The 15371-nt window shown below is 42.5% G+C and overlaps 2 protein-coding genes across 5 annotated transcripts in view; one reads left to right on the forward strand and one right to left on the reverse strand.

Moving 5' to 3' along the window:
* Positions 1-9009, forward strand: part of STK24 (serine/threonine kinase 24) — a 54955-nt gene extending 45946 nt beyond the window's left edge. Inside the window, exon 11 of the mRNA XM_083168762.1 lies at positions 5400-9009. Coding sequence (XP_083024888.1) covers positions 5400-5436 — 37 coding nt within the window. The 3' untranslated portion in view covers positions 5437-9009. The remainder of the gene's footprint in view (positions 1-5399) is intronic.
* A 3663-nt stretch (positions 9010-12672) lies between these two features.
* The window catches only part of FARP1 (FERM, ARH/RhoGEF and pleckstrin domain protein 1), a 176907-nt gene continuing 174208 nt past the window's right edge, over positions 12673-15371 (reverse strand). For all 4 annotated transcript variants that reach the window (XM_083168766.1, XM_083168765.1, XM_083168764.1 and 1 more), the window contains exon 27: positions 12673-13482. In XM_083168766.1, coding sequence (XP_083024892.1) covers positions 13401-13482 — 82 coding nt within the window. In that variant the 3' untranslated portion in view covers positions 12673-13400. The remainder of the gene's footprint in view (positions 13483-15371) is intronic.

Consider the following 15371-nt stretch of genomic DNA (forward strand, 5'->3'; position numbering starts at 1 on the left):
TTGCTATATTCTACTGCCGCAGGAAAATATACTCCCAACTGTAAGTTAATCAGGCGTATATTCTCCTGGTTGATCTCATCATTTATCTCCTTGTCCACTTTCAATCCACTATCCTGAATGAATTTCGGGATGTCAATGTGAGTGGGGAGACAGGCCCTCAACATGATTCTCCAATCCTTGTTGGTGGGCTCATCAGAGTTTCCCAGATCCCTTACAAATTTCCGGCATATTGCCAGATCTTTCCTAGGATCAGGGAAGTCTGTAATGATGGACCGCAGCTCTAACCGTGTCCATGGGTTTAGCATGGTCATCTTCCTGGTAGGTATCACACCCTCTCTGTCTGCCTTACCATAGGGAACCTCCAGTGTGCGTACAGGGTATGTTTGTACCACATTCGCATTACTGGGACCGGCTTGGGAGTCATTTGTGTCTGTGCTGTGTGGTGCATCATTACCTGAGTCCAATACTATGCTGTTGGCATCAGCCGTCTCCTCCTCCTGTGCTGGGGCCTCAACAGCGGGTTGAGCTTTTCCCTCAATCATATTAATTGCATGAGAGACGGCCAGTGCCAACAGCTGCTCGTTTTCCTCTCGGGTTTCCTTGTAAGGGGATAAAACAGGGTACAAGTTAGTAACAGGTACATGATTACTTAGGTCTTTCTTATGAGACATTAACCCCTTCGGCACATATGGGGGTGGGGGAGCTGATTCTAGTGTGGCAGCGGTTGCATTTGCATTTTTATTGTGGCTGATTGCATCAGGTATTGCCAGACCTCTGGTTCCCCATTGTTCCTGTCCTTCCTTCTGCCACAATTTAAGAATATTTATATGCTTCACTCTCTCCTTACGACTGGAGAGTAGGCATATTTCATCTTTTACTGCCGATAAGATTTCTGGATCGAAGCTACCAACACTGGGAAATTCTAACTTGCTGCCTTGTGTCATTTTTCTCCATTTATTTTGGTAAACAACTGCGAGTTCACCGTGCTTCTTGCACATAATAAAAGCCGCCGATCCTCTTGGCCGGCTTGCTTCCTCCCTATCTTGCACGTTATCACAGCGTGACCCGTTATTACCCATAGTTACAGGAATAAACGTTCACAGCTTAATAGATATCGGTGGGTTATTAATTATCTGAGAGCTCCCCAAACACTCACTTCTACAGCTTCCTAGAACATCCCACAGTCAAGCAGGTGCGAAGGATACGAGGTATGATACTCAATCACCAAGTCTTTCAACTAGCAGCGAACTTCTAGCCAACTTGCTTGATGCGGCACAATTTTTCCAGGGTATAACAAACTTGCTTTCCTATACCCCCAAAAATCGGATTTCTAAAGTAGCTAATCGGAAACAAGTGCGTTCCGATATATCTTCTTGTACCCTCCTAGCGGAATTAATTCCACTGAAGGGGCAGTTCCTATGGGCACGTCGTCACGTGAACCCGGGTCCTAACTGGACTGTCCTACACTGGACTACACTGCGCTGAGTCGTGCCGTCACACACCCGTTCGCCTCAGTTATTTTTCACACTGGGCGCTAGTTACACCTTGGTCTTATGCTAATTTGTGAAATATTTCTGTACAGAAAATTTTCCCAGGCTGGTAGCTTTTCACTAGATTCTTATGCAGGTATAAATCCCTTATAATAAACTATAGGAATCTATTAAAATAATGCTTGAGTTGCTTGCTTATGAGAAAATGAACAAAAAGAAAACCTTATTTTCTTTTCTTAATCACCGCTTCATTCGCAGTATATTACTATACTGTTTAAATAAAGCTAGTGGTTTAAATACTGTTCACTTCTTCCTATGTGTGCTGCGTGTGCAGTACCAATGAACAGCCACGTGTGTACGTGCGCTTGTTCACAGGCCGCCGATGAATCGGCCACCCACGTGTTCTATAGTGTATTTGCAAGGTTGCGCTCGGGTTTCGATATACGCAGTAATTGCGCCTAAATGTGGAATAAATCCCTTAACTCTGTCCGAGAGTTACGTATCAAGATGCGAAATAAATCCCGCACCTAATCCGTAAACCACGTACAAAGATGCGAAACTTTCCCGATGTGGGCACGTGCGCGCGCACCTTGCGTAATACACAATAGACGCTTTACGTTACTGCAAAAAGGCCCAGGACTTGTCGCCACGTGGCGGAGTCCCTGTTTTTGCGGTAGCTAACAATAAACAATTATAGTTTTTGCACAGAGGGGATCCTCTATGTACTATAATAAACACAGATTCCACGTGTGCGAACCTTATCGCACGTGGTACATATACTGTAATAAACAAGCAACCCAAGACACTATACCCCGTTAAACTACTTGTGGCAGGCAGAAGTACAGTTTACTAAACACTTAGGTATGATATACTTTAAAACACGTGGCTTTCACCTATTGTACTCCGGGTTCAGCGCTAGCACTTCCCGAACCCCGCACCGCCACGGACCTGGCCTATCCAGCAATGGATAATACTTCCACCCTTTTGCTGGTATAGGTCGGGTCGCACGCCTGGTACTGAGTTCTGGAATGTGGAGCGGACGGACGTGCCCCCAATTGCTAATGGTGATTAAACTATGACCAGAGATACAATATGTGAAAAGCGCAGGTTACGTAATGTGTCCGCAACTGGCTTACCCTTTATACCTAACTACGTGCGAACAAAACGTAGCGCAGCGTAGCGTACCTATTAATTGTATGTTATACAGTTAAGAACCAATACCTTGATAAGAGATCTCTTCGCAGGACTTTGTCTCTAATTCTGCGAATATACTTTAAAGGACAGAGTCCGCAATATACCGTATCGCTATTATGCGAATAACCAGACACGACCACTGAATAGAAGTAAGGAGGTTAGAACTCCATAAAAAGGTTGTATTAAAGTCCCTAATGGACAAAAGGGGGTTACAGAAATAAGAAATAAACAGGTATAACAAGTGATACAATATACTAACAATGAATACTAACAAACTCTGCTAAGGGGAAAGAATACAATAATACAAGACACAATCAGCCAACAATACTACAAGGATAAATACCGTGAAAAATGCAACCGTTACCCGTCTCACTCTAGTATGCGAAGCGCAGTCCGGTCAGAGCTCACTATCGTTCAGGAATGAGCGATAGTCCGGTAGGAAGGTCCAGGGAAGGTAGTTGTGCCGAAGTGACCGAGCCTGCTCCGGGTCGCCTATCTTATAGGGTCAGAAAGGGGAGGTCAAAGGCCATTCTCATTGGTCAGAGATCATATGTCCGGTCCACTGTGATTGGAGGTTAGACGCTGTACCTGGTCTGACCAGGTGCAGGGGAGTGAACTTTAAGAGTCCTTTGTTCGGTGGTTTCGGCGTCAGCAAGGATAAGAACCGGTTTTATCTAGTTTCCTTTGTTAACTACTTACAACAGAAACTGTCTCTGGAATATGGATTTAATCCATAACTTTCGGACAGTGTACATTGCGAAATATTCGCAATGACCGGAATACTCCGCATAATGAGCTGAACGGAACGGTACTAAACACGATATAGACAGGTGTGTGCAGGGCTAACTAAGCTATGTGTGGCGTTCTAAACCTTTTAACTATATTTCATTTCGTGTAAGTGTGTTATTATGAATTTATATGTGATAGTATGTCTACCCTTCTGGTCCACATTGTCACACATACTCGGGTATGGAAACTTTATTTGCGCAACTCTGCGAACCAAAATGGCGGCCATACTATCACAAAATGGCGTGTGTGTACCTAGACTTCCACAGGAGACATCCCACAACTAATTGATTCACTTGGGGCTAAGATTTCTCTCGCGCTGCCCCCCTGCACTGGAACAACCTCCCGCCACCCATCAGGCTTTCTGATTCCTTTACCTCCTTCAAGCGCTCCCTCAAAAGCCACTTCTTCCGACTAGCCTATCCCTCCTCCTCCTAACCTCTTTTGCTCCTCCTATCCTGCCTACCCTACCCCTCCATCCGTTACTACTGTACTTATCCTATTGTTTTTCGTTCGTCCACCAACCTCCTTTTAGTCTGTTAACTCTTATGAGCAGGGCCCTCCTTCCTCACGTACTCACCCTACCTCATTACCTCACCAGTGCTCCTGCCCAGTTCTTCCCTTCCTCTACTTCATCTTCAGTCTCCTCGACAATTTCCACACCTACTTCAGAACTGATGCTGATTTTAGTTCTACCTTTATTTATGCTGTATTTTATCATCACACCCTGTACGTTACCTTGTAATTTGTTTTTTGTTTGCTATGTACGGCGCTGCGGACACTTTGTGGCGCCTTATAAATAAACGTACTACTACTACTGCTATCTAATTAGCCCCGATAAAATGATACATAGTGCAGACCATGTTTTAGGTGGCACAGGCTATCGAAAGCACCCAATATGCAGCCTGCAGATCTGCAATAACACATGGGTTCAATTATCCCGGCTTCCAACTGTCACGGGACCTTTTTTTTTTTAATATGGGCCCCAAGTACAGTGCCTCATAGGGCCTTATTTTGGTTCATTCTTTCTGTCAAAATCCTTCTTAGATGGACAAAACCATGTGCACTGCAGGGGGGGCAGATGTAACATGTGCAGAGAGAATTAGATTTGGGTGAGTAATTTTGTTTCTGTGCAGGGAAAATACTGACTGCTTTATTTTTACACTGCAATATAGATCTCACTTTGAAGTAAAACCCCACCCAAATCTAATTCTCTCTGCACATGTTACATCTGCCCCACCTGCAGTGCACATGGTTTTGCCCATCGAAGAAGGATTTTGTCAGAAAGAATGAACCAAAATAAGGCCCATAGTTACTTATGCCTGCAGTGGTGGTGAAAGGTTTTTTTGTAGGTCCAATACCAATTGGACATTGTTTAAATGTCACAGCCTTGGTTATTATTGTTTACATGGTTCATCCTTTTATGGCCATAGTCTACCTATCCTATAGTAACTACTTCATGCAGAATAATGCTGTGTAACAAAGCACCCATCATCTCAAGCTGGTTCCACACACATCACCATGACTTCAGTGTACCCCCAAGAGCCTCCACAGCTTCTTGGAGAGATTCACAGAATGAATATGCAGAGGCCAAGTCTGTAGTAACTGCGTAACGCTTCCATGTCAGTGTGGAGCTGAATTTCTAATCACCTTGTGGCCAGCATGTTGAAACTCCTGATCATTTTTGAGTCTGAGTTGATGAATGAAGATTGCCCAACATGTTACATTTTCCTGATCATCATGACCCAGCCATTTGCAGAAGAGGGAATTTCCCTGTTAGATGCCTGATGTCTCAATTGTCCTTGAATTGAAGGCTGTATATTTCATTTATACTTTTACACATAATGTGAATATGTATCATGCTGTAATTAAGTGATGTCAGATTGTACAGAGGGAGCCACAGTGATTTCTCCCTTTCTCTGATTTCAGATACTCTGTTAATGGAAAAGACTCTTCGGCACACTGAACTTTATTACCTTATCAGACTGTGAGACACTTGGCATTCTCTCTCTTCTCCAGGATTTCCTCTGTAGAGTCACAGAATGTGGACATAGCTTTAAGTACCAGTGACTGCGCTGAGCACACCTAATGAGAAGCTAGAGCTTTTATTTTATTTTTTTGTAATCCTAGTGCAAATATGGAAGACAAAGCAGATGTATTAGTACTGTGATGAGACAAATGAAGACATAGTGAATCCTCAGGTATCTTGCTCTAAGCAGGCAGCTCCTCTGGAAGGTGGAACAAAAGCTGCATTGGATTTGTGTACAGAAATGTATGTATATAGCATCATTTTTATGAAACTTCTGTGACCATGCCCATGGCATTCCCTGTGTGCCAACAGGAGAGTCCGGCTGTAGATAATGTTATTGGATTCAATATTTAAAAGGCCATAATACTTTAACATTTTACCCTTCTTTTCCCTGTGTGTTTTAAATGACTTGGCGGATTTTTTTTTTTATTTTGAACACTGTACATTACTGTGAGATAAATGTTACATGAGGCCAATAGTTTTTCAACATAAAAATACAGTATTTGCATTAAGAACTGGCTTTTAAAGCTCTTCCCAGCTTGGAATGTATGCTATAAAAAGGATGAAGTTAGGTCATGGCATTTTTCATTATATTTTTAATTTATAGCTCTGCGTCACAGACCATAGGCTCTAAAACTGGGTCCTTGGGGCCCCAAACAATACATGATTCCCAGCTCCATCTTTGAAAAAGTCATTGAGTAATGTATACACCTGTGCACCGGCCTGGGAAACAAACAGAGTTTAAGAACCACTGTTATAGAGCTATAATTAAGACGGTGTAGCCAGGACTAGACTTACTTATGGGAACTGAAATCTGAGGCATGATATAACTGCTGAGGTGACATCACTGATGTGTGTATTGGAATTAGTTTGGCGATCATGCCAGCCTCTTTTGTACCCCTTTTCCACTTTTGCTAAAAACCCTGGTTATTGTGGTGATAACCGAGAAGTGGCTCATTGGAGAAGATTAACCTGAGATCCAGTAACCTAGGAATCCAATCCAGCTACTGTAGCTTGCAGGATTGGGCCAGTAAAGGACCCAGGATGAGGTGCAGTGTAAACAGGTAAGCTGGGTTGAGGTTACCTTGGCACCCTGTTACAACATAGGGCTAGCTGGTGCTAAAAGATGACATGAACTGGATATGGATAGGAGCTGGAGCTGCACCAGTGAGCAGTAATGTTACTGCTCCTGCAAAAAGCCGGGTTCTGAAGCAAGTTTGAAAGGGGTGTCAGTCAGGTCGCATCCAGGTTGGACCTTATACAAAATAACTTTTTTTTTTTTTTTCACTTCACCCTTTTGTCACAAACGGAGTAGCTTGTTCTGTAGCAAAGTTAGAGCTTTGTTAAACAATATAATTTTCTCATCACGCTGCGGTGTTGGCACCAAAACACCATGGACGTTACAGTAAATATCTGGCTGCTAGTGATTAGAATCCGCAAGCAGTATCCGGCCATATGCACAGCGTATGATGCATGTCAGTGTTCCACAATACAGCTTAACGGACATTTATGCTGGTCATATCTCTTACCTTTCGACAATGGATTTTCTCTGTGTAAGCAATATTACAGTGTACAGTGTACTAGTGATCATATTATAGAGGTACATTTCCTAAAACTTCTAAAAATGAAAAAAGGTGGTGTCAGCAATAGCAACCAATCAAATTATCTAGGAATGCAATAGAGAAATGACAATCTGATTGGGGTAAATGTACTAAAGCTTCTACAAGTGAGAAGAGGTGCTGGTGCCCATAGCAACAGTAGTCTGCTAGTTGTGGAGAGCTGCTGGATATAAAGCATAGATTTGTTAACTAACCCTTTTGTTGTAGAATCAAAACAGCCTGGCTGGCCACAACATGTAGATGTGGAAGCATTTAATCTAGGGGACCAAATGTAAGTACATTTGTGGCCTGTATGTAAGAGTGGCAAAAGAGCAAACAAAAGTACAAGCCCTAATAGTGATCTCCTCACCAGGCAGCTGCAGAAGAACATACCATTGAGCATTTCTGAAACCTGGTGCTAAGGTTGCTGTATGTTAAAGGAAGTGAAAATCAGGTTGCTATGGATTACATTACATTTGAACCAGTTTGCCAAATACATCATCAGTGCTTTAAAGTGGATTTAAATCTGGTATAGGATTAATAAACCTTTATGGGTTTAATACACTGTATGAAAGCATTTTGTACAAACCAGCCTTGCACTACCCTGTTGAACATCTGGTGTATATCCAGTCATCTATTGCCAGCCAGCACATCACAAACCCAATGTCCTCAGAGTTTGGACTGAGTAGTATGAATAGCATTCCCTATTCCTCTGCAGATTTCTGGTGTGTATGGGCTGTCTGTAGCCAAAACACTGCCCCCTGCACATGGCTATGTAGTACAGCAACTCCATCTAATAATAAAACCCATAAAAGGTAGTGTGCGAGTCATTAAGGTGACAATGTCTAGGTCAGGCATGTCCAAACTACGGCCCTCCAGCTGTTGTGCAACTACAAGTCCCATCATGCCTTGCCACGGTTTTATTAGGGAATGCTACAACTATGGCAAGGCATGCTGGGATGTGTAGTTTCACAACAGCTGGAGGGCCACATGCCTGGTTTAAGTGAACAGATAAAGGTCAACATGAGGTTTATGGGTATCCACAACAACACCTGCGCATGTGGACTCCCAATTAGTGTATCATATCTCCTTGCATGGCAGCAGACGAGGCGCCTCCCTGCGCTCTGTACACATTACTGATCCCAATCATGTCCGTGTGAATGGGAAAGTATGGAAAAAAAATAAAGACCCAAACACCTGTTGTAGACCTTTTTCGGTGTTGACCATAGTGGACATCTTGCTTGTGTTGACCTTTTGACCATATGTATGTCAACCTAGATATTGGCCTTCCAGATACCATAAAGAAAATACTGTAGGCATTTAATATGTGAACATTCCCCATGCAATACAATACATTGGTGTAGACTCTGCTTGGTAAAAATGTTTTTCTACCACTTCATCAGGTTATGATTGCTGGCCGCTGTCTGATCAAGGTTTCCTTGTACTTTCTTCCACTCACTATTTTTTCTCAACTATGCATATCAGGTCCGCAAGGACTTCTGTCCATATTTTTATTTAATTTATGCAAAGTAAAGAAGAGGAAAAAGTTACATGTATTTAAATTTATTTAACTATACTGGAATATATTTTGAGTTAATCTGGTAAAAGAAAACAGAATGGGTCTTGGTCAGCAGTGTGACTGTGGGGTTATGTGTTCGATAAATAACACTCACTTCATATTTAGTTTTCTTTCCTGACAACTTTATGTTTGAAGGCTCTTCTGTCTTGTTATTTGGGTTCTATTGTTTGTCTCTTCTTATAAAGAGATGTTACTCAGTTCATGGTGTTTCCACGTCCCCTCTATTTGCCATTATCTCAGAATAAGGCTACATTGGTAGCAAACAAACTTATTTTTAAGCACTGAAGTTTAACTCGGAAGATATTGATGATTAAATATTATTTCTTCTCTAAACTAGTTTCTTGGTCATTAATCTATATATATATATTTAGGATTTTACTCTCCATTATAGAAGGTAGGTAAAATAGAATATTGGAAGGTATATTACCTGAAAGTGTAAAGAAATGGATGAAACATGTGCTTTAATTATTACAATTATTTAATCAACCAGAATAAATGAGGCGTGTATATATAACCTGTCGTTACCAACTCCAGTCCTCAAGTACATGTTCTGTTTTGTAGATTTCTGTCTATGTAAGCTAGTGGGATGATTACTGATCCAGAAAAAAAGATGAATTGCTGGTCTGTATACAAACAAATCCACAACATGTGACTTGTTGGGTGGAGGAACCATAGGAAACACTGGTGTAAAATATTTCACTCAAACTGGACATACATTAGACTAAATTTGGTTGGAATGAAAATCTGGCAATGTATTGGAGAGTGACAACCAGCCATTTCCTCCTAAACATAGAACATTAATAAATACAGTTGTCAACTTATCTGAATTACAGTTTTCATCCATTTTCCAGCATTTGGGAGCAATTAGCAGATAGTTATTTGCTTCCATACATTAACAGATTTTCATCAGTTTTGGATCCTTAGTCCGGAACGTTCTGGGCTCTTGCTTTGTGTCAGGGTCAGCACCCCGGTTATGGTAAAAAAAAAAAAAAGACTGACTCTAATGGTCGACAGGGTCAAAAGGAAAACGGTAGACCTGGTCAAAAGGTCGACAGACAAATAGTGGACATTGAAAAAGGTTGACATGAGTTTTTAATGTTTTAGGGTGTCTATGTTGACATAGGTCGACATGGACACTGTCTAAGTGTATTGCGTCCCCTTGCTGCACTCGCCATGCTTCAGGCTCGTTGCCTCGCTGCACTCGGCACACTATTTTATTCTCCCTCCGCCCCCTAGTGGATGGTAGGGGATGAAATCCCGCCTGTCGGCACATGTCGGCTGAAAATTTTGTAAAAAAAGGCATGCCTATCTTTTTCATGTCGACCTTTTGACCCCGTTGATCTATTGTGTGTCGACCTTTAAACCCTGTTGACCTTTTGACTGTCTATCATGAGTCAGTCTATGATCAGTCCTGATACAAGCACCCCAAGGCCTAAGCCAAAGAGACCGCCTGGCTGAGGTTGCAAAGGGAGGCCATGTCCGCAAAACATCAATATAGATATAAGCCTCACAAATTTGAAGAAGATTGTACACAATACCCTCCAACTGCAACCTGGGTCGCCAACTGCTATGTTCAAGATACTGTACCATTGCCTTGTTGACCCAGGCAATGGCTAAATTGGGAGCAAGAGAAGTACTTGCATAGTCATAGATTTAATCAAGGCTGGACATTTTCTGATCCTTTAGCTTAGCCAACTGGCAAAAGTCAAACCTGTGTGTCACCCTCAGCAAAAGAGGGGTGTGTGGACCTTCTGGTGACCAGAAACTTCTTACTTGGTTTAAACAAAGCCTCCTTTAAGATTTAGGGAGGTATTCAATCCCGGCAGATATTTCGGAAAAGTCGCAAAAGACTTGGATCGGCGAATCAATGTCTTTTTTTAGGAAAGCAGATGCTAAGTCGCAAATTTTGTGTACGTTTACGCAAATGCAGATTCGGCTTTTCAAATATATAGGTCCGAGCCAATATTTTCGTGTATTGGAAATCTCTGCCAGAATTGAATACCCCCATAGTCAGAATAAAATTCAGCACCACAAACAAGTAAATACCAACCTGACACAGTTATCAGACATGTCCCTAATCGCATAGATCAGAATGATTACCACACACTGTCCACCACAACTGCCTGTAACCTGCTGCTAGGAACCACAACTACTAAACAGGTCAGTCAGCACCATCTGTATACTGGCAGTATAGGAGAAAGATGGTGGCAGATTCTCCTGGGTTTGCCAGGGAGGGAAGGGGCAGGAGCCAGCTGCACTGTTTTACTGGGAATTGGGCCAGAACTCTGCAGGAAAAGCCCCTTAAGGTTTAAGTTTTAGCAGAGCGACAGTGAGACCAGGCCACAGGTACACTTTTCAGCCATTTTATGTGCCAGACTGTGTAACAGGCCCCAAAGCACCTGTCAGGTTGTTCACCAGAAGAAGTGACCCGGGCACTAGGCCAATGGAGTGGTGACTCAACTGTGGTGCTGGGCATAGAGGGAGTAGAGCACATAGTAGCTCCCTAACTACAAGCTCCCTATGGCAGGTGCACTAAGGTCTGGTGGAAATGGGAGAGTGGAGCCTAAAGCCCCGTACACACGGGGGAGATATATTGCTCAGCCATATATTGCTGAGTTTCTCCTTTTCATCAGAGATGGTCGCTGATGAAAAAGAAACTGCCGGGGGAGCCCGGCAGTGGTAATCAGCTGGTCGCAGGAGCATGTTCCTGCGACCAGCCATCACTACAGGGGTAAAAACGGGAGCGCGCATTCAGCGATATATTGCCGGTGCACTCTCCCATCGTGGGCAATATGGTCGCTTAGCGACCATATTTCCTGCGATATACAAAATCGCCCCTGTGTGTACGCACCTTAACACTTAACTTTTTAGTGCCTGAACATCTCCAACATCATTGCTAGCGTCCCCAGCACTAAAAACAGAATTGTTATCAGGGACAATGACGCTGATTAAAATAACAAATATTTTATTCATACCTTTTTAAGATAAAAGCTATTCAGATGGAAACATCTGTTTGTGTATACTGTATTTAATGTGCTGCCAACACTTTAATGTGGTTTAAGTGGCTTTGGGGGTCTATTTACTAAGCTTGGAGAGAGTTAAACTGCCTGTAACATGGCAGTTCAGAGTGGATTGGCTGGTACCTTTGCCTCTCTACACTTCGCTTCTTTCCAAGGGGCATATGTAACAAAGTCAGGCCACCGGAGAGGCTGGATGCTGCCAATTTCAAATGTGTTTTTTTTTTTTTTTTTAACGCAGCAATCATTTAAAAGGAACAGTTTTGCCCTGAAAATTATTGTTGCTTTAAAAAAATACAAATAAATTACTCAGACCTTTTACATATGGCCCCAAGACAAAAGGGGACCTTAATTGAATATCCTTGGGTGTTAAAGCCTGAGGCTACCACCCTTTCTGACCGTGGTAAAGTACTACTACTAACTGATTCCCCACCATCCAGCTCCCAATGAAGTCTATGAATTGCAGGAAGCATATGTAGCGTACGCCCCGCTATGCTGCGATGCGGAACACTGGAGATGAGGACACATCTGTAAGTCACCAGTGTCCAGCATGATATCCTGAAAATGAAGGTGTCTATGTACTAAGCCTGGGAGAGAGAAATTGGATGGAGATAAAACACCAACCAATCAGCTCATAATTGCCCCCCCCCCCCTTTTTTTTTAAGCCAAAGCTTGTAAAATGATAGTTAAGAGCTGATTGGCTGATACTTTATCTCCATCCACCTTTTTTCTCTCCAAAAATTAGCACATAGACCCTTTAGAGTGCTTTGAGGACCAAGTTTGGGAACTGCTGCCTTAATTTAAAATGGAGGACTGGGAACAATAAGACCACAACACAACGAATGTAATACACTTGTTGCAAATAGCGGAACTCACTTCTGATGTAATGCACGGTTCCACCACTATTATGCAATTGGTATGTCCATATACTGACACCAAAGGGGATGCGTGACTGAGCAGCACCAAGAAACCACAACAATGTTTGGCAAAAAGTTTACTGCAATGCTTCTCCTTGACAGACAATGGTCTAATCAATGTACAACAAGGCTGGTGGCCAGGATGCTAAAAATAAAATGTACTGTGTAAAAAATTATTATAGATAAAAAGGAACATTGCTTTAGGCTGCAGTATCTTGTGGTCTAGTTCTATGTTGCTTTACCTGCATACTACTGTTCCTGTACTTGGCTTCCACAACAGAGGTGATTAAAGTGCTTTGTATGTATGTAAACCTTTACAAAAAACAGCTATACTGCATGAATATTGTATTTAAGAAAGCTTTATAACTTAAAAAAAACCACTAGAAAAACACTGGCTGGTCATTGCTGGAGTACACACGTGTTTAAATTCAATAGTAAGTTTAAAAACCGGGAGTATGAATAATAGTTTAATCATTTGCCACTATACTAGAGACAACACATTTTAATGTTGGCACACGAAATTCAAACAATGTCAAAATGTATCGTACAGGAGAATACCAACTGCCTGCTGTCAGCAATGGGTTAATTTAGGGCAGGAAGGGATTTGTCATTTAAAAAAAAAAAAAAAAATTTAAAAAAGGTTTCTGTCCAAACAAAGTTGAAAAAAATCACTGAGAGGCAGTGTCTGTTTCTGCGTGGAGCAGCTGGCCTTACACAACTCCAACATGGGCTGGTATCAAATTCCTGCTAGAAAGCAGCTGGGGTTTGTGAGCCAGGGAATGTTCTGACTTCAGTACAAGTGGGACTCTTTGTGACTCAAAAGGCGGGAGCGACAGGCAGAGTCCGTGGCACTTCGAATGACTTCCATCCACCTGCATCACAAAAAGAGTATATGTTAATGAAATGTTTAAATACCAAATAAGTGAACTTAACTAAAGTGCAATCTATCAACAGAAGGGCAAGCAATAAAGAAGGTTTACCTGTTTGACGCAGCTTATAGCCAATCTTTGTACCAATTAAGCAGAACATCACAATTACACCCCTTTCACATCGCAAATGCCGGGTCGCAGCAGGGATTTGGACACAGGTCCATCACGGGAGTGATCACGCAATTGCGAGCTGAGCTCCCGAATGGCAATCCAATAAGCTAGGTCACAGACGTCAGAAAGAGGACAGGGTGTATCAGTGGCGCGTCATCGGGGAGCGGGGGAGGAGACAGTGCTTGGAGCCGACAGTCTCCTCCCTAGTGTGAACAGAAACCGGGTCGTTCAACCTAGGATACCAGTTCACACTGCACAGCACCTCAAATCTCACTCTGGATTAAACCTTCTTTTAACCTGGGTCGGAATGCCGGGCTGCACGACCCAGGTAAGCTGAAAAGGCCTTTCACACCGCATGTTGACAACCTGGGTCAGAGCAGGGTTCTTTGTGCGATGTGAAAGGGGTAATACAGGACTAAAGTATCTGAGAAAATAGTAATAAATCCAATAGTCTCAAGCGCTGTTTATGCTGCTGCTGCTGCTGCTGCTGCTGCTGCTGTTGTTGTACCTCCAATGAATAATTCAACCTTATAGTATCTCATAAAACAACAATACATCAAAACATTGAGGTTAACTGACGCGCTGGTAAAAAATATATTCGAGATTATAAGGGACTAAAAGGAAGCTCCTCATACGATATTAGTCCAGAAAAAAAATAATCAATTTTACAAGTCCTTCTTTAAAATATACCTACCGATACTGCCACTACATAGCACTTATCGGATCCTCCACCGTCTCCCTCCTATGTCTGGTGAGCTCTCCTGCTAATTCTCCCATTGAGCGACGGACTCCAGCTCACTGATGCATTTCTGCTTGTGTGGGTCTTTGCCAAGGTGCACCTTGCGGTATTTTGTGGCTAATAAGAACTGCAGCCATATCCGGAGACACGCTAAGCAGTGCACAGCCTTTTTCATCCAACAAGCCGTGCGCCGCCCTGCCAGACTGCAAGCGCAGGTAGTTTGTGTGTGTGTGTGTGTGTGTGTGTGGGGGGGTATTATTGGCAATGACCATCTGGAAGCTGTAGACCCTGCTTAAAGGACATCCATTTCCAAAAGGTCTGGATAATACAGGGAACATTTGAGGGAAAGGAGGCATAGATTTAGTGGCAGTGCGGCTTCCCACCCAAGAGTACCTGTTATAGTGGCAGTGGCCCTGCCAGAGAGAGACCGAAGTAATTGTGAATCGGGTATAACGTCTCCAAAAGGTCCGGTGAGCTATATAAACATTTACATTATTTCCCTGCAATTGAGGATTCTTTCTATTGAAAAATTTCTTGTGGATTTTTTGTATATTTTAAAGAAGGATTTGTAAAACTGATTATGTTTAGATCTGACCATTTTAGGAAGTCAAATTAAAAGATAAATGGTCTAAAGAAATGTGATTTAGTACAATTGTATTGTTAATGTGGGTCTATCAGGTCACACACGCCATAACAAAAGTATATATAGATATTATTCAATATTAATCAATAAGAGTAAAGCCAACCACAATCTACCAACATTTTCACCATATAAGCCGACCAAACAGTATTTCTGGCCAACTATATATTCAAGCTGACAATATACGCTTGCCTGCTAGTTGAATTTCAATAAAGGGCTTGGAAGGAAGAAAGCCTTCAGCCTAGTGCTGATACCCCAAGATCAATGTCATGGGATCGCTCTAATTGTTGTTTGCAAGCCGGGGCACATCCGCTATAATGGTACCTGCCAGTGCTTTCAGGG

Source organism: Crinia signifera, chromosome 2, assembly GCF_055691185.1.
Source record: "Crinia signifera chromosome 2, ASM5569118v1, whole genome shotgun sequence".
Taxonomy (NCBI): Eukaryota; Metazoa; Chordata; class Amphibia; order Anura; family Myobatrachidae; genus Crinia; species Crinia signifera.